The following is a 24,718-nucleotide window of genomic DNA, read 5'->3' as shown; positions in this document are numbered from 1 at the left end:
TAGACACGCAGCTTTTACGTCCCTGTGACCATTTAAATCAAATTTAGATAATGCTTCATAACAAATGCCCAAATAAGCGCCCGAAGGAGTTTCAAGATGGCTGCCAAGAGGGAACACTTCCCTCCAGAACCACTTGGCGCTGGTAAAGTCTGTTTTTGAGGACATTTATTCCCGCGACACTTCAGAGTAGGAGTTTACAGCGTGTCCTTAAACGCAGCACATGTTGCGGCCAGTAGGCAGCGGCAGCAGACCGGTATCCGAGCGGCACAGCGCCGCAGCGCGTCAGAAAGAGCCGACAAACGCTGCTGTTCTCTTTATTCCAAGTGAGTCACTGGCAGCAGCGGAGCCGCGATGCTCTAGAACATGTAGGAGTCGACTGTTTCTTTTTTATTTTCTTTTTTTGTACTTTTACCGGATAGCCCGCAAACTGTGAAATCTCTCGTCACGCCGTCGTCGGAGTCCCCATTCATCTCTGGTCGCTTGTAGCGTTGAACCGAGCGGCCAACTTTGGTGAAAACTACACAACTCATTCGTCAGTCGTCGATACTCAAAGGACTCTGTGACATATTTGGCCTGAAAACACTTTCACCATGAGGTAAGAAGCCCCTGTCTTCGTTTTGAATTAATGTGAGAGGAGTGAGTGCTTTTTTTGGGGGGGGGTGTAAACCGATGAAAGTGTGAGCGGAATGAAAACTACAAAATGACATCAACTTTGCTTCCATAACGGTTTATATCAGTAAGCACCGTGTGCTGGCAGTGCCGTGTTTGCCTCATTAGAGGGTGGCTGCGGTCAGCTTGTATTAACGCCGGCGGACGCGTTCAGCGGTCCCCTGAATTTGTGCTGCATTCATGGACGTGCACGGGTTTGGAATGGCGCTCGCTTATTCCTGCTGCTGCTCCTGCTCTGCATGAGAGAGGATTATCGTTGAGCGCTGCTGATGGGGTGGCATTTATTTGATGCCACCTCATGATTGTCTCTCTCTCACACACACACACATACACGCAGGAGCACACGGAGAATGGCTGGCAAATAAACACGAGGCTCACAGACAGCCAGGCTGAACAAGCCTTGCGCAAATGGCGAGGACACATGATAGCTACTTAAACACAGAGTTGATGACACATGTCAAAAGTGCACCGAGGAGGACGCGGATTTGACGGTGTTCCTGCAGCAGGTTGGATGCACCGCCTGACGACCATCATAGCTTGGCGTGTGTGGCTGTTGTGCAGCTTAGATGAAGACTTTATTTCCCATCAAATATTATGTCTCCTGAACGGAAAGCCTATACTCTGAAGCACGAGAAGACGGCTTCTTATTCCTATGGAGTCCTGTTTGTGCCGAAATTATTTCATATATCCACTATGGGGGAAAAAAAAAAGTCTAACTTTAAACTTTACTTGACTCATGACAAAACTCTTCTTGGCAAGCAGACTGACCTTGTTTCTGGCACTAATGACTAAACATCTCAGTGCAAGTTTACTGTGGAAATAAGACCGCTCCCAGACCACAATGCTCCGGAGGGTGGTGGCAAAACAGTGCAGGCCTTTCTCTGCGTAGGTTCTCAGTCATCCAGGTGATGGTAGTCTGGACATTGAAAAAGGCGACTGGACTTATTTAAGTTTCTTGAAGACATTTCAGCTCTCATCCAAAAGGCTGTTCATACATATGAACAACAGTAGGTCAACGGCCACCTGCAGGGGACAACCCCCACTAGAGTTTAAATACCTGGGACTCTCCACCATTTGGTTTTTAGAAAGTTTCAAGAATTTTAAAGAATTGCGGTCGTCTTTTCCAAGCTCCACAGACGGTGTGAGTGTTCGTGTTTGAAAATCTTAGAAAATGTCAACGCTTGTCCAACATTGGTACGTAGAATCACGCAAAAGGCCACAAGAAGTGCTTTGTGCATTTTTTTTTTAACTTCAGGGAGAAAAAAGTAGCCACATTAATTTTAAGGGGTGTCCACACCAGCAGTTTGTGGACACCAGAAACCAGAGAGAGTCAGTGACGTTTGGTAACGTCGAGTGATGACAGCGAAATAACCGCTGACAGGTCTTGAGTTAAACTTTTCTCAACTTCAGATTAGAGCATAGATGGGGTGGAGCGTTAGAGGGTTACATAGAGACCCAGTGATGACCCCCAGTCAGAGACGGTAGGTATCAGCTTTCTCTGTTACCCCAAAGCTTGGTGCTCTCTCACATAAAAATGGTGTTAGACACATTAATTGACTCGTCTTCTGCTCCAAATGGATGGATTGAGTGCCACCTACTCCAGACAGAGACATTATCAGAGGAGTGTGTGATAAAGATCTATCAAGAACTTAAAAAGCATGACTGGAAAAGCCAACACTCTTCCTGAAAATAAGGCAGGGAAGAGGAAATCTTGTTAATCCTGAAGTTAATGTTAATTTTCCAGCTGCACATCTCTTTAAACATTGCTGGTTGCTCCGGTGTGTTCAGTTGTGACACCGTCCCGTAGCCTCGTAAATGTGACCAGATCAAAGTGAGATAAACTTTGAATGGTCCTGGTAATAAAAAGCCTACAGTACAAATGGGCTCACCCAGTTTCTAATCTTTGTCCTGTTAGCTGCAGTTCCAGCATTTAAAATTAGAGACTTGGCAGCAGATCAAAACATTTACATTTTAAGCATCGTTGGCTAAATGCGTGCAAATTCCCGCCACAATACGACACACAGTTTGCACCGCAGACCGTGTAATGTGTTCAGCGTGTGTTACCACGCTGATCTACACCTTCGTGACACTGAGCGCTGGCTCAAAGCTCGACATACCTCGCTAACCCATTCATTTTGATTTGCAGTACGGCTCTCTGCCATCTTGTTGATTCTTGTCACTTGGGTGTGTTGTCCAGGATATCCAGGGTGTCTGTTATCTGGATCCACTTAGCCTAACGTTGGCGATCAGGATAAACATCACACGAAGCTGGTTATCAGCTCGTTAAGTTTCCCCGCACGTTCACATGAAAGGGGTGGTGTTGGCAGCCTCTAACCCAGGGGTGGGCAGCTCCAGGCCTCGAGGCCTGGGATTGCCCACCCCTGGCTTTTCATGGGTCATGTGACTTTTCTTCAACAGAAAATGATCCCTATGAGTGTCGCCTACTCTTGAGACACGATCAAAAATCTATAAAGAGGATAAAAAGTGTGACAGCAAAAATGCAAAAGTGGTAGAACAGGCAAGAAACTAATGCTGCAGAAAATCAGTCTGGTGATTTAGTGCACAGAGCGGTAAAAACAAACATTTTAATTCAAGTTAATTGTTTTCTGGCTGAGCGCGCCCAGAGCGCTGCTGTTTGTTTCGAAGGTGACGGCTGCACATTACAGCTCTGAAACTTTAAACCGCTTCCATTTAGACAGTTAAGCTTATTGTCCCACAGCCTGATAAAGGAGACGTGGAAATCACTTTAGTTTCAGATCAAAGGGAAATGAATGTGATTGATTGAACAGGTGTTCTTGGTGTGTGTGTGTGTGTGTGTGTGTGTGTTCTAATAGCTGCAATTCCAGCACTGTGAGAGAGACTCGGCTGCAGATTAGAATCGAGTGTAACAACATCTGTGCGTTTTCTGCAAATTAATACATGCACATTCTCATGAGACTGACACAGAGTTTGTGCTTCATTCAGTGGTTTTTAGTAAGGTACAGCTGAACAAGCTGCACGTATAAAAGATATATGTATATGTTTTTTTTTTTCCATATATAATTCCATATATGTATATGTGTATATATGTATAATGATGCTCATCATTGAAACACAGACTTTAGACCCTCCTGCTCTCCCTGCAGAGGTCTGAGGGATCGTCCAAGAATGGTGATGCTATTGTCTGGAGGATTTGATTGGTCAGTAGGTGGTGATTTCATACCTGTTGATCTGGGACATAAGTTACTATGATTTAAGAGTGCAGAAAGCCAGGGTTAACCCTGAAGTTACCTGGATGATCCAAAATCCTGCTTCGTAGTACAGGCCCTGGATGCGTCTTTCTCAGTGCTGTTTAACCACTGACTGAAAATCCCTGTCAAGCCAAAATCCATGTGGGCTTCGTTTCAGCAGCTCTGTCAGAATTTTCCATTCATTCCTGCTCAGTGACCCTGGCTCTCATTATCTGAAATTCCAAGCGAGTTTTCCTCGCAGTATTGGACATTTAAAAAAAAAAAAAATATATATATATATATATTAGGATGCCATTTATGACGACACACACAAATGAGTTCAAAGTTGAACTAAACAAATGTTTGATCACATGTTCAGCTGATCTAGAGAAGGTGCGCACACAGCCTCACACAGAGCTGAGTGTGGGAGTGAAAATGAATGCTGTTACTTTATTCTCTCTGGGGGTCATGATGTGCGATGCATTTATTGTGGCCTTATTTTCCATGGTTCGGTGTAACATTGTTGCACAAGCCTTGAGGTTCCTGAAATGCCTCCTACATGAACAGCCACACTGTAATGTTACCACCTAAGTGTCAAGATCTGGAACTGGCCTTGTTTAGATACACCATCATGCATGAAAGCTGCCCCCCCCCCCCCCCCCCCCCCCCCCCCAGTTCACACAGAGCTGCCTTCCACACAGGAATGTGTGCTAGTTTTACTTGATTATGTTTGACATGGCTAACATGGCACAGCGGTGTGTGTCAGATATTTCCTATCAGATGTTGCTTTTGTGACGCTCACATCCATACAGATGGTTTAATGTCAGAACAGCTTTTGTAGAAGTTTGAGATCTTGATTTTATTTGGTTTCATGCTCTGTGTGTGTGTGTGTGTGTGTTAAAGAGTGAGACATGCAGTGTGCATGAGGCCTACCTCCTTAAAGAAAGCCCTTAATTGAGGCCAGCTGTTGGAATCTCTCTGTAGGCCAAACTGTGGTTAACAATAGTTTTGGTTGTTTCAAAGAGCCGCATGTTGTGTCCGTGTCCCAGAATGGAAACCACTAACTTCTCATGTCTCTTATTTTCCCCTCCTTTTCCTCATATTTCTTAACAACTCCCTCATTAGTTGTTTTTAGCCTCTTATATGCCTCGGAGCATTTCTTCTAAACTACAAGGAAGAGTGTTGAAACTGAACCTCACCAAAGCGCTGATGGCAGCAGAGAGGACTAAAGACTGATGTAACTTTTAAACACAAGTTATTTTCAGAGTCGGAAATGCTTGTTTAGAAGGGATGTGTTTTTTGTGTGTCTGTTGTGGAACAGGTGTGTGAGCGAGTGGCGGCCCCAGCTGCTCAAAGCTGACTCATGCAGGACACTTGTGTCTGTGTGGGGGTTTTTTTTGCTCATGGGCCATATGGCTGTGACCACAAAAGTCATTATCCCAGTGGCTGTGTGGTACATACTCCTGGAGGTGTTGGCTAGCCATTTCCAGAATCCCCCCAGCAAAGCTCTGTACCACTTTTCCATACAGCTTGGTCATACAGCGATCCCAGAAAAAAGTCATTTGTTAAAATCGTAACAGAGAAGGCAGTTAGATTATTTACGTAGAGCAAATGAGTCAGTGCTGGGGGGAGGTCAGGGTGGATGGAGGAGTTGATAAAACATGAGGACACTATTAGTCAGTTTGCTTTTTCTTCCAAAACCTGCACCAGTCACAGTGAAGCTTCTACACTTCAAGGCTGCAACTTCCATTTATTATTATTATTTTTAAGTATCTAATTAACCAGTTTATAAGTGAAACTTCTGTTTCTTTCGTAAATCATTTTGTCTTTTAAAATGTCAGAAAATAGCAACTGCTACTTTGCAGAGGCCAAAGAGGCTTATTAAAAACCCAAACCACTGCATAAAAGGAGTGAGCATAGCCTCCACGTCTGAGAATACAGTAGTGCCTTGAACCTGCATTGTTTCCAGTAGCCATCAGGGTGCAAAATGTAGTGAGATTGTGTAAAAGTGTGAGTGTGTAGTGTTCTTGGTTTCTCAGTTAGCTCCATCCAGTGCTTGTGATGTCTGGTTTCCAAAATAGTCAACATTAGTCCTCCAGCTGATGGGTTCTATGGCTTTAGCAATCTTTGCATATTATCAATGTACATCGTGTCTGATTTGTCTGTCTGAAATTCTGTCTCTCAGAATTTCTCATAAAGGTACAGAGAAATATAAATTCTGATTTTAATCAGAGGAGTGGTTTGGCCCAGATTACATGTACTAAACTTTAGGAGCTGAATGGATACTGGATCTGGATTCAGGAATTATCTTTGAAGGATTCTTTATTTTGCAAGTTGGGGCAAAATTGGACATTTTGTTTCACAACTTCACAAACGGATATCAAACTGGGGGGGGAGAGAGAGACTAGTACTGATGATCTTAAACATTTCAGATCCAGATATGCTGCTGGATCCAAGACCTCAATTTGAGTTCTTGATGAGGTGCCTGTATGAACACAAATGTCTGACAGTCAATTCAGACATTAAACGGCGTTTAACCTGCCAGCACTCATGTGTGATGTGCAGTTGTGATGCTTGCACTGATGTGGCAATACAGCAGGTAAGAGTGTAGTATTTTCAGAGCTAGCAGGTTGTCATAGCCTGCTGTTTCTCCTGCACGCTCGACTCGAGCTGCTCCCTCATCTGAACCAACCAGTTTTTCCAGAATGGAGACAGAAACCTCCTACTGCATACTAAGCATGAGAAAGGACAACTCGGGTCTATGTTTAGACCTGACTTTCTCCCCCCTGCCCCTCAAAGTTTGTGTGAAAACAGCATCTTTAAAAATCTCTCCCTCTGCAGCAGCATAGAGCACCACACACTGAGGATGCCATCAAGGCCTAAAAGAAATGCCACTGACAGCAAACTCTTCAACCCTGAAGATATTCAGCAGCATGGCTCGTGCATTTGTCTTGACTCCTAAGGTCAAAGGTAGCTGCTCAAATCACATTCCTAAACCATAAGGAGGAGGCCGTATATAAAATGCTTGTCAGTTCATTCCCCTGTGTTCTGTCAGGGCACACGTGCCACTGCTGCCAGCTTATCTCTGGCTGTTTGATAGGCAGCACTGTAAGGGTGATGGGGCTGTGAAGTGTCATGGTAACAAGTCTTGACAATTGCTGAAAGGCCATGTGCCTCCGAGGCGCTGCAGGTTCACGCCACAGATGAATGACAGGCGCTGAGGCGGGACTCCATGCAGCCTGCAACGTTTTAGTCTAACGGCTGCGCCGGGGGGAACTGTTGAAGAAGAGTGAAACGGCCCCAGTCCCTCATGAGTTGAAGCTTGACTGCAGCCAGTTATGGTATCCAGTCCAAATGAGATATTAATGAGGTCATCCCAAGGCTAATTTGAAATTGGAATAAACTTTACATTGATTTTAAAATGCTGAAGATGCAGTCACTGACTCCGGTCTCAAATCTTGACAGGGATGCTTTCCTCTTCTTTACAGGTCAGATTAATAGATCCTCTGATTATAATGCCAGAAGTGTGAGTTTATGACTAGGATATATACTGATACAGCTCTGTTATTATGAGTGAAGCAGTGTTTGATGTGTCTGCCCTGCTGTAGAAATAAATGCTTCATCTAAAGTGAAGTGTGAGGAATTGGTATTAAACTCTTATCACACAAACTGAACACAACTTTAAGTATTTCAAAGACCTTATCCAGATGGGAAATCCTATATGCCAAAGATTTTTTTTTTTTTTTTTAATGAACTTTTTGAATGGGCCATTAACTTTATAAATCTTTGCAGTTGTGTTTTCTGTATTATTGTCCCCCATCTAAGTGCAGGGACTTGGTCCAAGTTTCCCTCCAGATGCAGAATGAATGCTGAAGTGACCTGACGTTGTTGTGATGCCTGAGATGTCATGTAATAAATATTTCATATAAAATATTAGAAATCATAAAATAGACTAATCATCTGGAAGAGTCTCAGTTGACTATAAAGCCAAAGCTGTGATGTGTTTCCCTTCAGCTTTCTTGTCTGTTCTCTCCATCGTGTCTGTTTTATTGATGTTGGTGAATTGAACTATAAAATGTTAACTGCATGTAAAATAGGACAGGAGAATGAAGGTATTGTGCTGGAACAATTTCCCTTTGAAGATTTTTGGGGAAGATTTTGATCTCCCCTGGCTCCCACCCCCCCGCCGGCAGCCGCTCTCAGCCAATCCGTCCTTAATCTCACTTTCTCATTTCCCTTCCAATCTGCTCCAAAAAGGCCCGCTTTGCAGTATTCTCCAAGCCAGGATCCCCCCCCCCCCCCCCCTTTAAAAAAAAAAAAAAAAAAAAAAAAAAAGTTTCCATTCATTTGACGTTCCAGACGAGTTTCATCCCTCACGACTCGGGTCTTACGTTTCAGCCGTCTGCCGACTGGCTGTTTGCTGAGGTAAAGTCACCCAGAGGAGCAAAGTAATCACAGCGTGGATTTGTGGCCGACACAGAGCCAGCTCTCCTGGGATTATTGCTGATTCACTACAGTGAAAGATGTGACACTGAGCTCTCAGTAGTATTAAGTCACTGTGGTCAACATATTGCTTTACTTAAATGTATATTAGGGTACTTTTAAGGTAGAGACAGACAGAAAAGAATGAACGTCTTCACCACAGCCACGGCCCTCTGCTGCTTCTGAAGGTTAAGTGCCTTGCACAAGGGTGTCTCAGCAGTAATCTACAAAGAGAGCATTACTCATTCATTTTATTCATACTTCGTGTCCTTGCTGACCTCGTGATTCAAATCATTGGCCTCCCACTTACAGGCTCCCTTCTCTAATCTGTTAGCTACCACCAGCCATCACGTCCTTGGTGTTTTTCTTCCTGCTGAATGATACCTGTGTTTAACTCTGTGCCTTTTCCCTGTCTTTTTCTGATGAGTCACTCCCTGGACAGTCAGGATATTACAGACCAGACTGAGAAATTACCTCCTTTTTCTCCTGAATGGTAGTTTGCTGCCTTTTATGACTAGTATTTTCAAGGATATTTTGTTCCTTTTGAAAAGGGGCAGTTGGCAAATAAAGCACTTAAAATGCATTTTTACTGATAAACATTTTGGCGACAGAGAGCCAAAAACAACAAACTGTCACGTGTCGCCCAAAGCTGAGCAGGTAAAATCTGGAAACAAAGGCTGTTGCAGGCAACTGTTAATGATTCTTCCACAGGTTCATCTGTGGAAACCTTGTGACCTTCCTGCAGATTAGAGCCTGTCTAATGTAGGATTTTTGAGAGTGAATTTTGGCTTTTTGGGAAGGGTATTAAAAAAAAAAATGCACTGTTGGAAAGGAAAGGATGCATTTTGTAAGCTGAACAAAAATGAGAGCTCCATACTGGAAAAAATGAACTTTGAACTTTGGCAGTGATGACATCATAACAACCATTGTGTTGACCATAATCTCAGGACTTGCCCACCTCATGTCAGCAGCGGCCGTCACTGAAATGTCGTCGGCTTTTTACGATCTCTCGTCGCTGCTGGTTTGTGCCCTTTTGGACTCGACGCCAAGAAGCATCGAGTCTGTTGCGGCATCACATGGTGCCCCGACGCTTCATGTTGACATCTTCTAATATCTTGTAGAAACAAATTTAATCTCCCAGCTCCTTCCTTGTGCATTAGTTTGCGGTGCTAAACCAAAGCCGTGCCGTTCCCAGGAGGCTTTTATCAGAGCATCTCTGAAGGCCACTTGGCTCAAAACATGTTTGTGGCTGGAATAAATTGGTGAAATTGAAATTTGTGAACTTTTCCCTACAATTTTATGCAAGTGCTCAGTTTTTTTTTTTCGTTTTTGAGTATTAAACACTGGAATTATTTGACAGTCTTTTGGTTGTACAGTGAATGAAACCAACTTAGTCATAATTAAACCCCAACTGCTTTGACATTTCCCAAGAAGGGGCGCTACACAGATAATAAATGCTGTTTGGTATTTAACTATGAAATGAGTAATGTAGTGTAAAGATACAGATATGGAATATTTTGCATCCAGAAAATTTATCTAATTTCTGTATCTTAAAGGTACCTTTTTGTAATTAAACTTTTTTATGCTGAAATGCTTCCTCAAGAAGCTTTGCCTGTTCCCAGCCTGCTGTTGTAAATAAGACTGTGTAACACTGACTCGCATGGATTCAGAAATGTGCTCTTTTACCTGGTAAAATAAGTTATACTGTGGCTCACGGCACCATCTTTGGTGTAAATTGGTATTGAAGGTATGAAAGTGCGGCCCAGCCCTAGTTCAACACTCGAGCTCTTCAACACAGTGCAAAGATGTTTTGGGCATGAAGTCATAGCAGTTGTTAAAGCTGTTTTTAGAAACCGGATTTCACAAGTGCCTTTAAGTGCAACAAGCCAAACCTTTTTATTTGAAACATCATATCTAATATGACTGTAAGGCTGCTGAGTCTCGTTGCTGTAAGTGTGTGTAGCAGTTGCGTGGCACTGACCTGAGACCAGCCTTCTCCTGCTCGTGTCACTACCTCGATAAGAAAGAGGAGGTGCGATGCCAGTGTCAGTAGCAGTGTCTCACTGACTTTCCTTTCACACTTTTCATGCACAGGTTCACACCTGTTTAATATGGCTGCACACTGTTTTAATATTGCAACTGTGGTCTCACTGTATCTAATAATAACTCTAGTTCTGCAGTCTTAGCTGTAGAGAGAATTATACAAACAGTATCATGTGAAATTGACTAAAGGTACAAAACAATATTGATGCCCTCTTGAAGAAGCCAGACTGTCATTACTGATAGTAAAAGGTGTTTACTGAGCTCTGACTGTGTCCCTTGCTGTGTATGATTGACAGGTAAGTTGTGTGTATTTAACCTGTGAGGTATTTACTTTGCCCTCCTGTGGAATTCGTGAGCTTCTGCCACTGACATCACTCACTGGGATAGAGAGGTGGAATGCTGTGAAGCCACAATGTGGCATCTGCACCTGAGGCAGGGTTAGCTCTCCAGCATCTGTCGCTGATGAGGCTGAGGCTATCCTTCCTTGTGCTGAATGTGTTTTGAGTGGGGGACAGGTGGCTGTCAGAGCGAAGACATTCAGCACCAATGAATTATGTTCATTTAATTAACACCAGTGATGATTTACAGTCATTGGCGAACTCAAGTCCTAGTGTGGCAATATTTTCAAGTGCAGTAAATGGTTGCAGAGATGGCTATGAAAGACACATTTATATCCTAATATGATATTGAAGAATTTCAACATGCTTTACCTAATGCTAAACAAAAGCTATTAGTTGCCTGAATGTGATGTGATGTTGGCAGCAGATCTATTTAATCAAGTCAATGCAAAGTCCTTAATTTGGCAACGCACATACATGATTGTAGGAAAAGTTCTCAGGTAATGATAGAAATGTATCAAAAGGGAAAGTTACTTTGTATTTTAGCCTGGATCATAAAATTTTTTTTATTTTTTCCTGGTTCCCAACCCCCCTTGTACTATCCCAGATTTAAAAATAAATACATTTATATAGAGACTTTTTTTTTTTTTTTTGTGTGTGTGTGGGGGGGGGGGGGGGGGGCAGTTGTGTTTAAGCCACATATTCAGAAACTAGGGGATCTTTTAAAAGTAGTGTCAAACAGGTTTTTAGTCTGTTATCTTGTCAGTTATTGGCTGTGCCAAGTAGGCAAATAAGGGAGGTAAGGATACAACCCCAGGGGCCATTTTTTTTTTTTTTTTAAATAAATAGCTACACTCTTGGTGTTTTTGACTTCTACCACTAATAACATGCCATTAAAGATCTGTCTATTCAGCTCTATAGACAGTATAAAACATAGATGTAGCTCCTGTGACGTCATCCGTTGGTCTCAGATGCATTTATAGCTTTGGCTATGTTTAGCTAAGTTTCTTTTTTGAAGCCAGTTACTTTAAATGGATGAAGTCAGAAAGCAGTTTTTCCATAGATTCCTATAAGACTGGAAGTCTTATGTAGCCACAGCTATTGTTGTGCAGTGGCCTTAAGGTAGAATGTAGGTTTTTAGGCATTTCTGCATTGGCTTAATTTTTCCAACTCGAAAGCTACGTGTTTTCTGTTTTTTGTCTGTACCACACAACAAGCCATAATATTAGCCTGATAATCTCTCAAAATGCTCCTACATAAATGGATGGAGTGCCTTGGGAAGATGCTGATATGTCTTTTTTAAAATAGCAGTTTTGTTCTTTCCTGGTGGCATGTTGTTACAACTATAGTGTGTAGGTTCACGTAGCTTACTGCAAGGCTTGCCAGTTATAAAACTTTTGGGGTCTGAGTCAGTGTCAGAACATGCTGATAACATATCTAGTTTCGTGCAGCTTATAGAACAAAGTATATTTACTAAAGAAACACAGGTACCAATAAAAAAAAGCTTGACTAACTTTTGTTGGGTGAGTAACACCTGAGCACATACTTTTTGCATATGTTTGCTGGTGCATATTTCCGCTGAGCACGAGGTCCTGACTGTGTGCATGAGTGTTTCAGACGGTGTTAGTCAACAGTACGTGTCATTGCTCTGCCCAGTTGCATGTCCACGGTGCGCTCAGCTGTGAAATTTGCCAGCAGGAGACCGCACTAGAGTGATGATCCACGACAGCTCATGAATGTGCATTTCTCTGCTCTGCCGACCTCTCACTTGTCCCCCTCACTGTCTTCTACTTCTTCTGAGATTATGTTTATGCCATTGCAGCTCTGCTGGTCAGCATGCAATGAGGAGTGACAGGCATGATGGCAGATCAGGTGAAGCAAATGTGACGCAGAACCTTTTTTCTCGTTACTTGCTGAGTTTGAATACGTCACAATACTTGAAGATCAGTTGGATGTTTCAGATCGTTGGGGGGGGTTAAAGGTCCTTTTTTTACTCAGAGGTCACTTACAAGCTTTTCCTGGGGGTCTCAGCCTCATCTTGACTTTCCTCTGCTTTATGTGATTCTTTCTGATGGCTGATTGAAAGTCTCAGATGTTAAGTTGTTGCTGCTATTAAACTGAAATTATAATACAGTATGGATTTTTAATCTAAACTCTGTGAAAGAAAGCTTTTATATAAGTAGATGTACGGCACACATGTACAAGTGTTAATATGATTGATTAGGCTGGCTATCTTGGCGGTTTGAGTTACGGTGAGAATGGGAAAGGTTAATTTAACTTTAAGTTAACTGTTGGCCCACTGCTGCTATTTTTAAATTTTTTTTGTTTATTAACAAGTTTCCCAGTGAGCCAGCATGCATGCAAGGAGGCCTCTGAGCTGCTGAATGAAATTCGAATCGCTAAATTGTCCTCAGGGAAAAAGGCCAGCATCAGGTCACTGGATATGTGGTAGTAAACAGGACTATGCTTTAATTAGTCCTGTAATAACAGCCACATTATATGAAGTGTGGCGTGAGATTAAACAGCAAATGCATGCACAGAGGTCTAATCAGACTGTGGGTGTGGTCGATTCACTTCAATTAATCTTTGTCTTTTTCATGTCCCAGTAATAATTAGAACACGTTCACCCCTGTTGGCACAGTGTTTCTGGACCTCTTTCTCACAAGTCATCTCCTCAAGTTCTTGCAGGGTACTTGGGTGTTCCTAAGCAACATCTGTGTTCCAGCATGTCCTGGTTCTGGCCTGGGATCTCCCCCCAGTAGGATATGCCTTAAATGCCTCACCCAGGAGGTGTCCAGGAGGCACCATAGTCAGATTCCCAAACCACCTCAATGGACTTCTTCTGCTGCGGGGGATCAGCGCTGCTAGTGAAATGAAAAATGTTCTTTAATGTTGTAGAAATTAATACAAAATAAAACAGCTGATTGAATTATTGTAACGGACCAAATGAAACCCCTGCTTGCAGGACTGATACTGCACCCTCCCTCCAGCACAACCCATGCTGTAAAGGAGCTGTGGACGTGGCTTGAGGCACCAAGCAGCAGGCCAGCTAGAAATCAATAATAAAACAGCATTAGTAAATTTCCCTCCCTTCACAGCAGAGTCAGCCTAGAAAGAGATGAGAAATGGACGGATGAATAAACTTATATTTTGTTCATTCTTTAAAAAGGAGTAAACGAACAGAGGCATGCACACTGATTATGGCTGAAGGGATTATTGCTCCCCTGTGGTTGCTAACTCTTTGAACCTTCTGCTGGGACAGTGTACAGATTTAACGCACACATCAGCAGCAAACGCACATTTGTGATAACTGTAGTGTTTTTTTTTTTTTATTGCCGGGGAAATGGATACATTTTTAGTTTGAAATGCTCTTGGGGGGCTCATAATGCTGGAGCTTTTTGTGCATGTGTGTGCATGTGTGTGCGTGTGTGTGTGTGTGTGTGTGTGTGAGAGAGACTGGAGCTCTACTGGTGACTGTTTTGTGTCTATATGTTAATCCTTTTCCTACAGGCAGATGGATGATTTTCAGCAGATAATAGTATGACCAGCATGCATTAAAAGAGCCCTCTCCCATTGCAGTTGTGATATACTTTATATCAAAGCATTAACTTATCATTCTGTCAGCACCTTTAAGGGATTAAGAACTGATTTCTTTTCATGCCGTAAATCAAGCTAAATGCTACTCCATGAACAAAAAACCTTCTCAACTCCCTTTTAAAGATAATCACATACAGAAAAACGGGTCTGGCTTAGAGCGCAGCAAAGTTTGATCTATTGCTTTTAAAAGTAATGGATTACTTTCCTTATTTACTCCCTTGTAGAAAGTACTTAGTTACACTACTCATTAGGCCCGGGCCTCCCGGTTGGAATCGTTAGGCTGAAAGCTCAAAAAAAGCACAAAGGGGAACGGTTGCGTGAGACACGGTCAGAATTGATAATGGACCCCAGAGGAACGTGGGTCAGGTCGAACGGTTTCTGAAAGCTTGCTCACTTTCAAGGAAATGAAGTCTCTAACTTTTATGGTGATTTCATTTTAACAGAGACAGAATATTGCCCAAAAATACCTCCCAAAAAACAGATTACATGAAAGTTATAAATTGATTTGCATGATCTTCTGTCAGACTGAGGTCTGGAGACTGGCCGGGTCACTCCATGACCTTAATGTGCCCCTTTAGCCACTCCCTTCTTGCTGTGGTTGTATGTTTTGGGTCATTGTCATGCTGGAAGATCCATCAATGACCCATCTTCAGTGTTCTGGCTGAGGGAAGGAGGCTCTTAAGATTTTCTGGTACCTCGATTAAGTCATCATTTACTCGTAGCAGAAAAACAGCTAATGTTTCCACCTCCATGCGTAACTGTGGGGATGGTGTTCTTTGTGTTGTACTCAGATGCTGCCCCTCCCTGAGCCTGGTTCTGTTGGAAGGTTTCTTCCTGTTGAAAGAGAGTTTTTCCTTCCCACTGTCCCCAAGTGTTGTTCATAGGGGGGGTTGTTTGTTTGATGTAGTTTTCTCTGTTTTGTTGTAGGGCCTTGTGGCAACTGTTGTGATTTGGTACTATATAAATAGATTTAAATTGAAGTGTATATAAAGATGTTTTTGTAGTGTTTTTGTGTTGTGGTGGATCATTATTTCTGTCTGTTCTCACTGTCATGTTCTTTTTGAAGTAATCAGCACTCAAAATTTGCAGATTGCTCTGGTAGCTTTCCTGTCTCCCGCATAAACTGATGTCAAGCATTTGTTGTGCATAAAGACGTGCTGCATAATGCTGCATTCACACTGGAATGAGCGTCACTTTGACTGCTGGTCATTTGCAGACATCCCCGGATCTGGTTGCCTAGGTAACCCTCTAACGTATTTACTACCAGTGTGCAGCTACAGTCGGCGGTATCGTGCACCCTCACTCTCATTGGTAGTTTCTTTAATTGCTTGCAGTGAAGTTGAGAGAAGTTTCTCAAGTCCCGCCCACTTATTGGCAGTGGTTATTTTGCCCATAGTTGCAGGAAGTCTTCGAATGTTGTTTGTTTTTACTGCAGATTGCTTCCATTGTGGATGCAGCTTAAGCTTTGTTTTTCTCGTTCTATCCATCATGCAGATAATTGCACATTAATGCACTTGAGTTATTTTCAAATGTATCATTTTGCAAAGGCATTGTAAAAATTATTAGTAGCTAATGCCTAATAGCACAGCATTACAGACAAATGTGACAAGTGGTTACACTAAAACATTTCTTTATAATTTACAGGTCCAATAACTGGCCTGAGATCAGATGATCCTGACTCAAAAGCTGGACTAGTGACAATGAGCTGATCTTTTCTGTTCAGTTCAAATAAATGCTATTTATATAAAATTAGAACAGCCATTTCAATGTGCTTTATACTGTAAGGTGAAGATGCTGCAGTATCAGAAAGCCACAGCAATCAGATGATCCCCTATGAGCAAGCATTTGGTGACCGTGGGAAGGAAAAAAACTCCCCTTTTTAACAGGAAGAAACCTCCAGCAGAAATGGGTTCAGCCATCTTCCTTGACCGGCTGGGGTTGAGGGGAAAGAAGAGGAAAAAGGAGAGCGTAGAGAGACAAGACGTCTCTCGATGCTGTCCCTATTCTATCAGAACTGTAAATGTTTGATTTTTACTTCACTATTTGAAATGCATTAGTTTTACTTCATTATATCAACTTGTACTTAACTGTGATTGGTTTCTTATTGCACAAGTAATTACTAAAAGTAGTTTGTCATTTAGTGTTTTATGCTCATTATCTATATATTATATTTTTTTACTTTCCAGTATAACCATTCTCAAATGTTGCATTGCTGCTCATATCCTGTCAGCTGTTCTGGTGAATATCAGCTTAATTATCATCCAAATAGAAACATTTCTTCTTATTAGCATGACAGTAAAATAAAACTCTTGGTAAAAGCAGCGCGCGGGTTCTTAACGTCACGTCTCTGCTTCACCCTCTCAACAATCCTGCAGCCAAATGGTTCTGTCATCAGAAGTGGTCGCCCCGGCAACACAATAATGCCGCCGAATTGACCCTCTTTGTTTGGCCGGTTGTGGCTTCGCTGCGTCCTGAATGAACAGAGGGGGAACTGAGAGTCGCAGCTCCACGAAGATGGAGAGAAAGCAAAAGACAGGCGAGGGAGGAGCATACGAATGTGACTCCTGAAACAGGTCAGCCACATCGCAGTCAGGCCTCATTTGGCTTCCATAATGAAGCGACCCCAGACAAACCTCTCTGTCTTTGTTCCCCTGCACAATGCCTTTGCAGCGGGAGAGAATCATCTGACACATGAACTCCCAGCAGTCAGCTGTGTTCAACAGGCTGCGCTGACCAGACATAGTTTATCCATCGCTCCACTGTGGCTCCAAACCATGTATATGGAGTTCCATTACCTTTTCCTGCATTTGCCATTGTGTTCTTTTTAAAATTAAAAATGTGGATATTGTGTGAGTAATTAGTTTGAGCATTGAAGCCTCTTGCAGACCTGCACTCCATTCAGTTATTCTAACAGCATCAGGGTCTGTCACATTGTCTAAACGAATACTTCACTATAAAAGATGTGACAGCTGTTTACCTGGGTTGGACCTCGTTACAGTTCCATATTTTCAACATTGCACAGTCTGAGTGCTTTCTGTCACACTAGTGGGATGCACAAGATTAGGACTGCACGCATCTTGAGCTCCTCAGCTCATACTGTTTATTAAAAAAATAGGATTTTAGCATCAACACTAGTTCAGGATTACTTTGAAAGCACAGCATTACAAACATGTAAAAAGGATCACACACACAGAATTCTCCAACATTAGTTTTAATTCTTATTCATTTTCAAACTTTGTACTAGAGATCAAAATGTTATTAAAAACGCAATTTTGTGGTACTGTGATAACGACAGTGTGACGGGTGGTTTTCTGTTAACCCCCTGTAACTCACCTGGGCCAGCACGGCACTCTTGTTCCATTTGTGCATCACTGAGAGAAACACAAAGAAACACTGGAGTTTATTCACCACTTTACAGCCTGGACCAGGAAGAGCACTGATCATGATTAATGTCCTCTACATACAGCAAAGTACGCTCTGTTGGGCTGTAGTCTGTGATTTAGTGGATGCTCGTGTGTGTAAAATAGCTAACAGTGAGTTAACACAATACGTTAGCAGTCTTAACATAATATAGAGCAAATGCTGTAGCTCTTTGTGTCAGTGTTGTTTGTATGAAACGTCACTGTTTTAACGTTATGATGGATTAAAATTTTCCAAGGAGCTCTTTGGTGTGCGGACCTCCTCTGTTTTGTTTATTAAACAGGAAATATGAACCATGACTGAATAACAAAATCCTATCACTTTAACAGACTGAATAGAAATATTACGTATCTCATATCAGAGCTCGTGAGATGGACCATGTTCTAATGTTTTTGGATTTGAAGGTAATTGTTGCCATCACCTGACGCACATTAGTTTGATTTATTTGGCAAGGCGACATATGTGCCTGCAGAAAGTCCTTTAAGGGCACATTCATAGGCAGGACTACTTTTCTTAGAAAGCAAAGCGATACAAACGTGTAAAAAGGAGCTCTTGGAGAGCACTGGGGCTTTAGTACATGTGCACGACACACACACAAACACACATGTCAAGAAGTGCAGGTTTGAGGGTGATTCAAAGAAAAGAGTTATTTCAAAGTGAGGCATGTTCTGGGGTTTCTGTTGCAGCTTGGAAATAGCTGTGTGAGAGTGTGATTACTTTGTTCTTCAATAAATGTCTAAGCATTGCAAATGAGTTGTTTTCTGCTGAATATACAGGCTGCAAGAAGCTGGATGATTGGGTTGCAGTTTGGTCCTCCATAAATTCCTAAAAGTCACTGCAGGGTTGACACGACTTGACTGAAATCGCTGATTTCACATAGTTCCTGCCACATGACCCTTGACCCATTAAACCTAACGGTGGCTTATGGTTGCAGTGGCTGGGTCAGCAATAAGTGCCCAGCTTTGTATATGTGTGGGCTCTGTGCTCCTACTTTCATTCACTTTGGCCTCTCGATGTGGCTGAGGTGAAAAATGAAACCTCTAATCGACGTAATCTTGCCCACGTCAGTAATTTCAGTTTTTTGTTTTTAAATTCTGTTAATGCCCCCTCCTTCAGTTTGTACTGTCCTCTTTAAAAATATTGTACTGAGTGTGCTGTCACTTGACTCTGCCCTGTCCAGTCATGGAAGCATAGACTGTGCAACTCAAGTAGCTTGTGCCAAATAAAAATACCATGTCCATGGTTTGGACACATTTATGGCTTTAGTAAAAAATGACTTCAAACAAAAAGCAGAAAACTGAAAAATAGTTTCAGCAACCAAAGGTAATGCCACCAATCTGTTACAACACTTGGAGCACAACCATCTTTCCAAAAAAGCTATCCCAGCTATAGTACTTAAGCATATTTACAGAACAAACTTAGTAAAGTATGAGGGCAATATCTCTGTCTCTCTCTCTCAGCTATAAAGCAATGCACCAAGTGTGTGTGTACAGTATGTGGATGGGGCTATGCTGACATTTTTTTTTTTTTTTGGATCTTTCAGTGGGTTTTGGTTTCCAGGGTTTTGTGGAAACATTTGTACTGCATTTCTTAAAAAAAAAAAAAAAAATAAATAAAAAAAATAAATGGGTAGACAGTTAAAAGTTGAGCTTCCAGTACTTAATTTAACAATGTAAACATTATATTTTCAGCATTTTTTTTTTTGTTTGTTGGTGTATCTGCTTTAAAAATCAAAAGTCCTGTGTGATGGTCTCTGTCAAAGCTTGAAATAGTTTGAAATGGTGTTTTTATTTGGACTAATTTACCGGTCCATTAAATGGGAACATTGCTTCATCTAGTTTAACTGTGTTTAGTCAGGGGTGGTCTCATTAACAATTGCTGTCTGCTCTTCTGCTTTTGCACTGTATTTGCTACTCTGCACCTCGGCCAAGTTACACAAAGGCCTGGACTGAAGTCTGAAAGAAATTCTGATATACTAGCATGACCATAAACGACTGTAAAATGCAGCAGAGACTCTCATGAAAAGAGGGAAATTCTTGGTAGGGGGACAGTGGTAGGGAACTAGTCAACTGAGTAGCTGACTAAGAAAGCAAACAGCTGATAGCAGTCTAAAGGATGAGGCTAAACAGTTTACAGTAACCATGTGTGCCTAACACAAACTTGATTCATTCATTGTGTAGATCGAAGTACTGCAGAACCATGCTGGTTAGCACAGTAGCTCTGTCATATTTTCCAGCTTGCTCATTTACACCTTCCTGTCACAGTGAGAGAGAGGGTGCTGTATAACCTCTTAGAACCAAAAGTTAACTGACATAAGTTATTGAAATATGAATATTTAAAAAAAAAAAAAAGTATTTCAGGTGCTGCTAAGTGAGGGCAGCGTTTCATCTAGTCTGGATCCCTCGTTTGTAGTGAAACTCCAGGGTTTGATTTTGGCCGGTATTTGACTTCTGATGAAGTGACGTTTACAATCAGGATATAATGGCCGGTGCTTATAATGTTTGTGCATGCTGTTTTTGATTTTTAAGTGAGAAGCAGATTCACTGTGGGTAAGGCAGATTGATGTGCCATCTGCTGGCACATTGAACAAAGTCAGTATTGGCTTATTAAAGTTGTTAGGTATAACCATGGTTGCATCCATTTTTATAATATTTGTCATTTTTAGTGATCTTTAAAACTTTCAGATGCACTTAAAGAATGACTTAGAAACTGAAATGAGGAAAATAAGGGAAGTCTGTCACAGCCTGTTCATTCTTTCACCAATCAGCTGGCTTTGATCTTGCAGGAGACCCACAGGGTTATACAGAACAGCGTGTGCGGTACAGAGCAGCCAACCTGCTGAGATCTTCAAATTCTCCTTCTTGCAGCAGCTACACCTCATCTCTGAAATGAAGCTCTTATTAAAATTTCAGAGGTCTCTGATGTAACTCTTTTTGCTCCCTGACAGCTCACAGTCACACAGCTGCTGTTTAAAAGCTGCCTGCTTATCACCTGTTGATATTTGAGAACACACACAAAGAATTGTGGTTGTACTTTAACAGTTCTAATTACTTTGCATGGTTCAGGACCTTGGGGTTTTAATACCCCATGCTGGGTCCTTTTTCATTTAAAAATTTTTGTTTATTATAATTATACGCCCGTGGAAAGATGGGACGTATTACGTGAGCACCCATGGCAGGCATCCGGGTGGTGTCCACTGAAGTGTCCACTCAATAACTCAAGAACGTTTGGCCTACACTTACCAAACTTCATGGGTAGATGGCTTATGACCAGAGCAAGGTTGGGATTGTATATGGGGTTACTGGTAGGCAGCCAGTGGTGGGAGGAGTTCAGAAAGTAATCTTCACAGCAGACAGTCAGATTACACCAGATTACTGCTTTCTCCACTGGAAGTTGGAATGATTTGTTTTGCTCACATGACAGAAGTAGTGGTCTGCCGTATCAGCCAGGGGTTGTTTTTGGGTAGATTTTATGCTCCAATTTATTTTATTATTTTAATGTGCTATGCGTGCCTGCATGCTCTTAGTGTGGGAATGTGTGTGTTTTATCTGTGTGCACCTTGGCTGTTGGTCTATTATGCAACAAATCAGCAGGAGGCAGGGCTAAGATGACATTCAGGTGGGATTAGAGGTGTGAAACTTGGACTAGACCTCAATCTGTTTTATCACAGCTGGGAGAGGCTCACGGGCCTGCTCTTCACTGCACAGACTCACCTGTGCTGTAGTTTAAGATAAACCAGTGTTTGATGTACACACTGCCATGTGTTTTTAGTCTCACTCTCACTGCTATTTGAAGCCATATACTATCTACATCTGAGTCCATTTTTATTTATTTATGTTTATTTTTTGGGGGGGGGGGGGGGGGGGGTGACTGCTTGGACGTGTCCATAGAGAATTTATATTACAATGCACCAATTCGCCCCAGGCAAGCGGACTTAAAGCAGACTTCAAAGAGGGATACCAGGAACGACCACTTGGCCGTCGGGCCTCCAGCTGTCCGTGTCTGTGTCCCCAGTAGAGTATAATCGAGGCCTGATAATCAAGGCTCAGGGTCAGCTGAAGAGCTGCAGCTCTGCAGTTGGTGAGCATTCAGGGTCCTGCTCTGGAACACTTCAGTGGGGATGCCAAAACATTTCTTTTCATTTTGTAAGAATTCAGCATCGGCTGATGGATAGTTTCCCACTAATTCTCCTCCAGCTGCACTGGACACACTGAAATTAGCGAGGTCAATCCAATTTAGATAAGATATGCTTAGCAGTTAAATAGCATTAACAAAATACAGCCTGAATGACCGCTTTCCTTTAAAGGGAAACTCAGTATGTCACAGTTTATTACAGTACTGTTGAAGATGAAACTGTTGTAGTGTCGGGCTGCAGAGCATCTTAGTCAAAGTGACATCACCAGCGTTTTGAGACTAGCATTTGTATGAAATCCTAGTATTTTATCAGTCTGTCACTTGGCACCACCACTACTACTTCTTGACAGTTTAGTTGATAACTTAGTGCTTCTGCAGCCATCAGTGCTAATGTTGAGGCTTTGAAACTAATGGCTGGCACCATGATAGCTGTGTCCATCATTTATATACAGTCTATGGGTAAACTCCAATAGTTGAAACCTTTCATAATTTCTGAAGTGTACATACAAACACGAAGTTAAAAAAAAAAAAACTATCATTATGGTATAGACAACAGTATTACTGTATGTTGTTGTATTATTTTTGTTGCCACAGTTTTTAAACAAAGTCAGCACCTGCTTTGTTAATGTGAGCGTTTCCACAGCAGATCTCTGAAGTGCAGCTTGCCGTTGCTTCACCTGGTTCCCTGGTTGTGTCTGTACGAGCTGCCTGTGCTGCACTGGAGTCTCGTCTCTTGGAGCAGACGGCTCCTCTCCTGCCCACAAATTATTTTGGAGCATTTTTTATTTTTCTTCCTTTCTTTTCTTATTCTAACACATTGTTGGCATTCTCAGTATTACCGAGTATGCTGTTAGGTGGTGTATGTTTAAATATAAAGTAATTAGTCTAACAATTATCTATGTTTTTGTGTCTTGACGTCCCCCCCCACCCCTAAGGGATTTGTCTATGGATTATTTTATTATAAATTTGATACAGGCGAATACAGATTTCCTCTTAAGGACTTCTATATTGGAATATATTGGAAACACTTTGAAAAGCTGCAATTATGCTGAAATATGAAGAGTTTATATCATGCTTGGAATTACAGCGCGTATATCAGATGCACCTATCAGCACTAGTCAGTCTATGTATCTGCATCGACTGCTTACATTTTGGACTATGCGTCTCTGAGCTATGCTCCAGGAGTCTTTACTTCAGAGAAGCTGATAAGCTCGATTTATAAGGATCTTGTTTTGATGGCTGTGGTAAAATATCATGCATAGATATTAGAAAAACATCAAAACTGCTGTAACTGTGCGGGGCTGCCTGTGATGACAGGGTCAGGGTTAACAGAGCTGTTTGAAACCCCTCAAATTGTTGCTTTTATTGTATTTATACTCGGGGAACCGAATGACCTCAATTAGTTGAATGCAGTGCAGTTTTTCAGCTTTTCCTTGTGCGCCGGCTCATGCCTGCGCAGATCACATTTCCGCTGTTGCTGTATTATCAGTGTAAGTGCCGCAGCCACACATGTAACCTCAGGCAGCAGATGTCACTGGTAGTAAAAACTGGAAGAGGCTTATGTGGCAGCCTGTAATGCCCCAGCCATTCTAATGCCCAATACCCTGCCCTGCCAGCCATCCTGTGGGGGTGTGTGTACTTGTTTCTGTGTGTGTGTGTGTGTGTATTAGGTGTGGAGGCTGATTGCTGATCCACTCCAGGCTCGACGCTCTGTTTCCTTTCACACTCACTGTGGGCCCTTTCTGTGTGCGAAAGTCTGCCAACTGTTAAAACATGTTGCCTTTGTGTGCGGACAACAGTGTGCGCCGCCCTTGAGGCCTGTGTGGTGGGATGCTGCGATTGTGGGTGAAGAAGGATGACCGTCTTGATGTAAACGAGCGTGTGAGATGAGTAAAAACAGGTGGCTGCTGTGTTTGTCCATCTGTACCCTCGTCCAGAGCAGCTGTCTGTCCTTTCCCCTCCTCTGTGTGTGTGCATGTGCTAGTGTGATTCCTGCTAAGGTCAGGGGTCACAAACTGCAATCTGTACAAATCAGTCAGCCAATCTACATTAGTAACACTAAGAAAATATGCTTGATCTGTTTGTTTGCATGACTGCTGGAGTGAAGTGGTATGGTTTTGTGTTTTAGTATGCATGTGTGTAGTTTGAAGTAGAGCACATACTTAAGTAGAGGTGTTGTCTGGTTGTATTTTCGTCTTTATTCCTTTTAACTAGAAATGCAACTTTTCCCAGTTTGTCTGATACAGACGCCTTGGCTTAAGTTATCCAAAGTACCAAACTAATATTAGTATTAAACTACAAAGCTGTATTCTTGACTGTGAATCATTCTTTCATGTGTGAGACAGCATGACAAATATTGCTTTAGCTTTGTGAAAAAGTAATTTTATCCAGTAATATATTAACTGAAATGGTATTTATCAGTAAGAGGACAAGACAGCGAAAAAAAGATGAATGATTTTAATTTAAAAGATGGTCATCTATTTATTGACACGAGTTCCATTTCAGCTCAGTGAGTCTTTACTGCAAACTGCTCATTTACATTTGCACTAGTTTCTGCTTCTCTGCCTGAGCACACCTCATTTTACTGCTGTTCAGTGGATCACCTGTAGATCAGCTTTTTGCCACCAATGTCCTTTCCAGGTTTTTGAGTCAAAATCTGATCCAAACATCGGAGTGCTCCATCCCTACTTTCAACAAATCCACTGAGCAGACCAAAACAATCCCACTAACAAGAAGGGCCGGGAACTGTGGAGCAAAAATCCTGCCTTACAATATATACATGCAGTACCAGTCAAAAGTTTGGACACACTCAACCATTCATATGAA

The 24,718-nt window shown here is 42.1% G+C and overlaps 1 protein-coding gene across 1 annotated transcript in view; it reads left to right on the top strand.

Annotated features, from left to right (window-relative positions):
* The first annotated feature begins 265 nt into the window (after positions 1-265).
* The window catches only part of enah (ENAH actin regulator), a 148,409-nt gene continuing 123,956 nt past the window's right edge, over positions 266-24,718 (top strand). The window contains exon 1 of the mRNA XM_030721300.1: positions 266-595. Within this exon, the coding sequence (XP_030577160.1) occupies positions 591-595 (5 nt within the window). The 5' untranslated portion in view covers positions 266-590. The remainder of the gene's footprint in view (positions 596-24,718) is intronic.

Source organism: Archocentrus centrarchus, chromosome 24, assembly GCF_007364275.1.
Source record: "Archocentrus centrarchus isolate MPI-CPG fArcCen1 chromosome 24, fArcCen1, whole genome shotgun sequence".
Taxonomy (NCBI): domain Eukaryota; kingdom Metazoa; phylum Chordata; class Actinopteri; order Cichliformes; family Cichlidae; genus Archocentrus; species Archocentrus centrarchus.
This window is presented reverse-complemented; position numbering and strand designations above follow the sequence as displayed.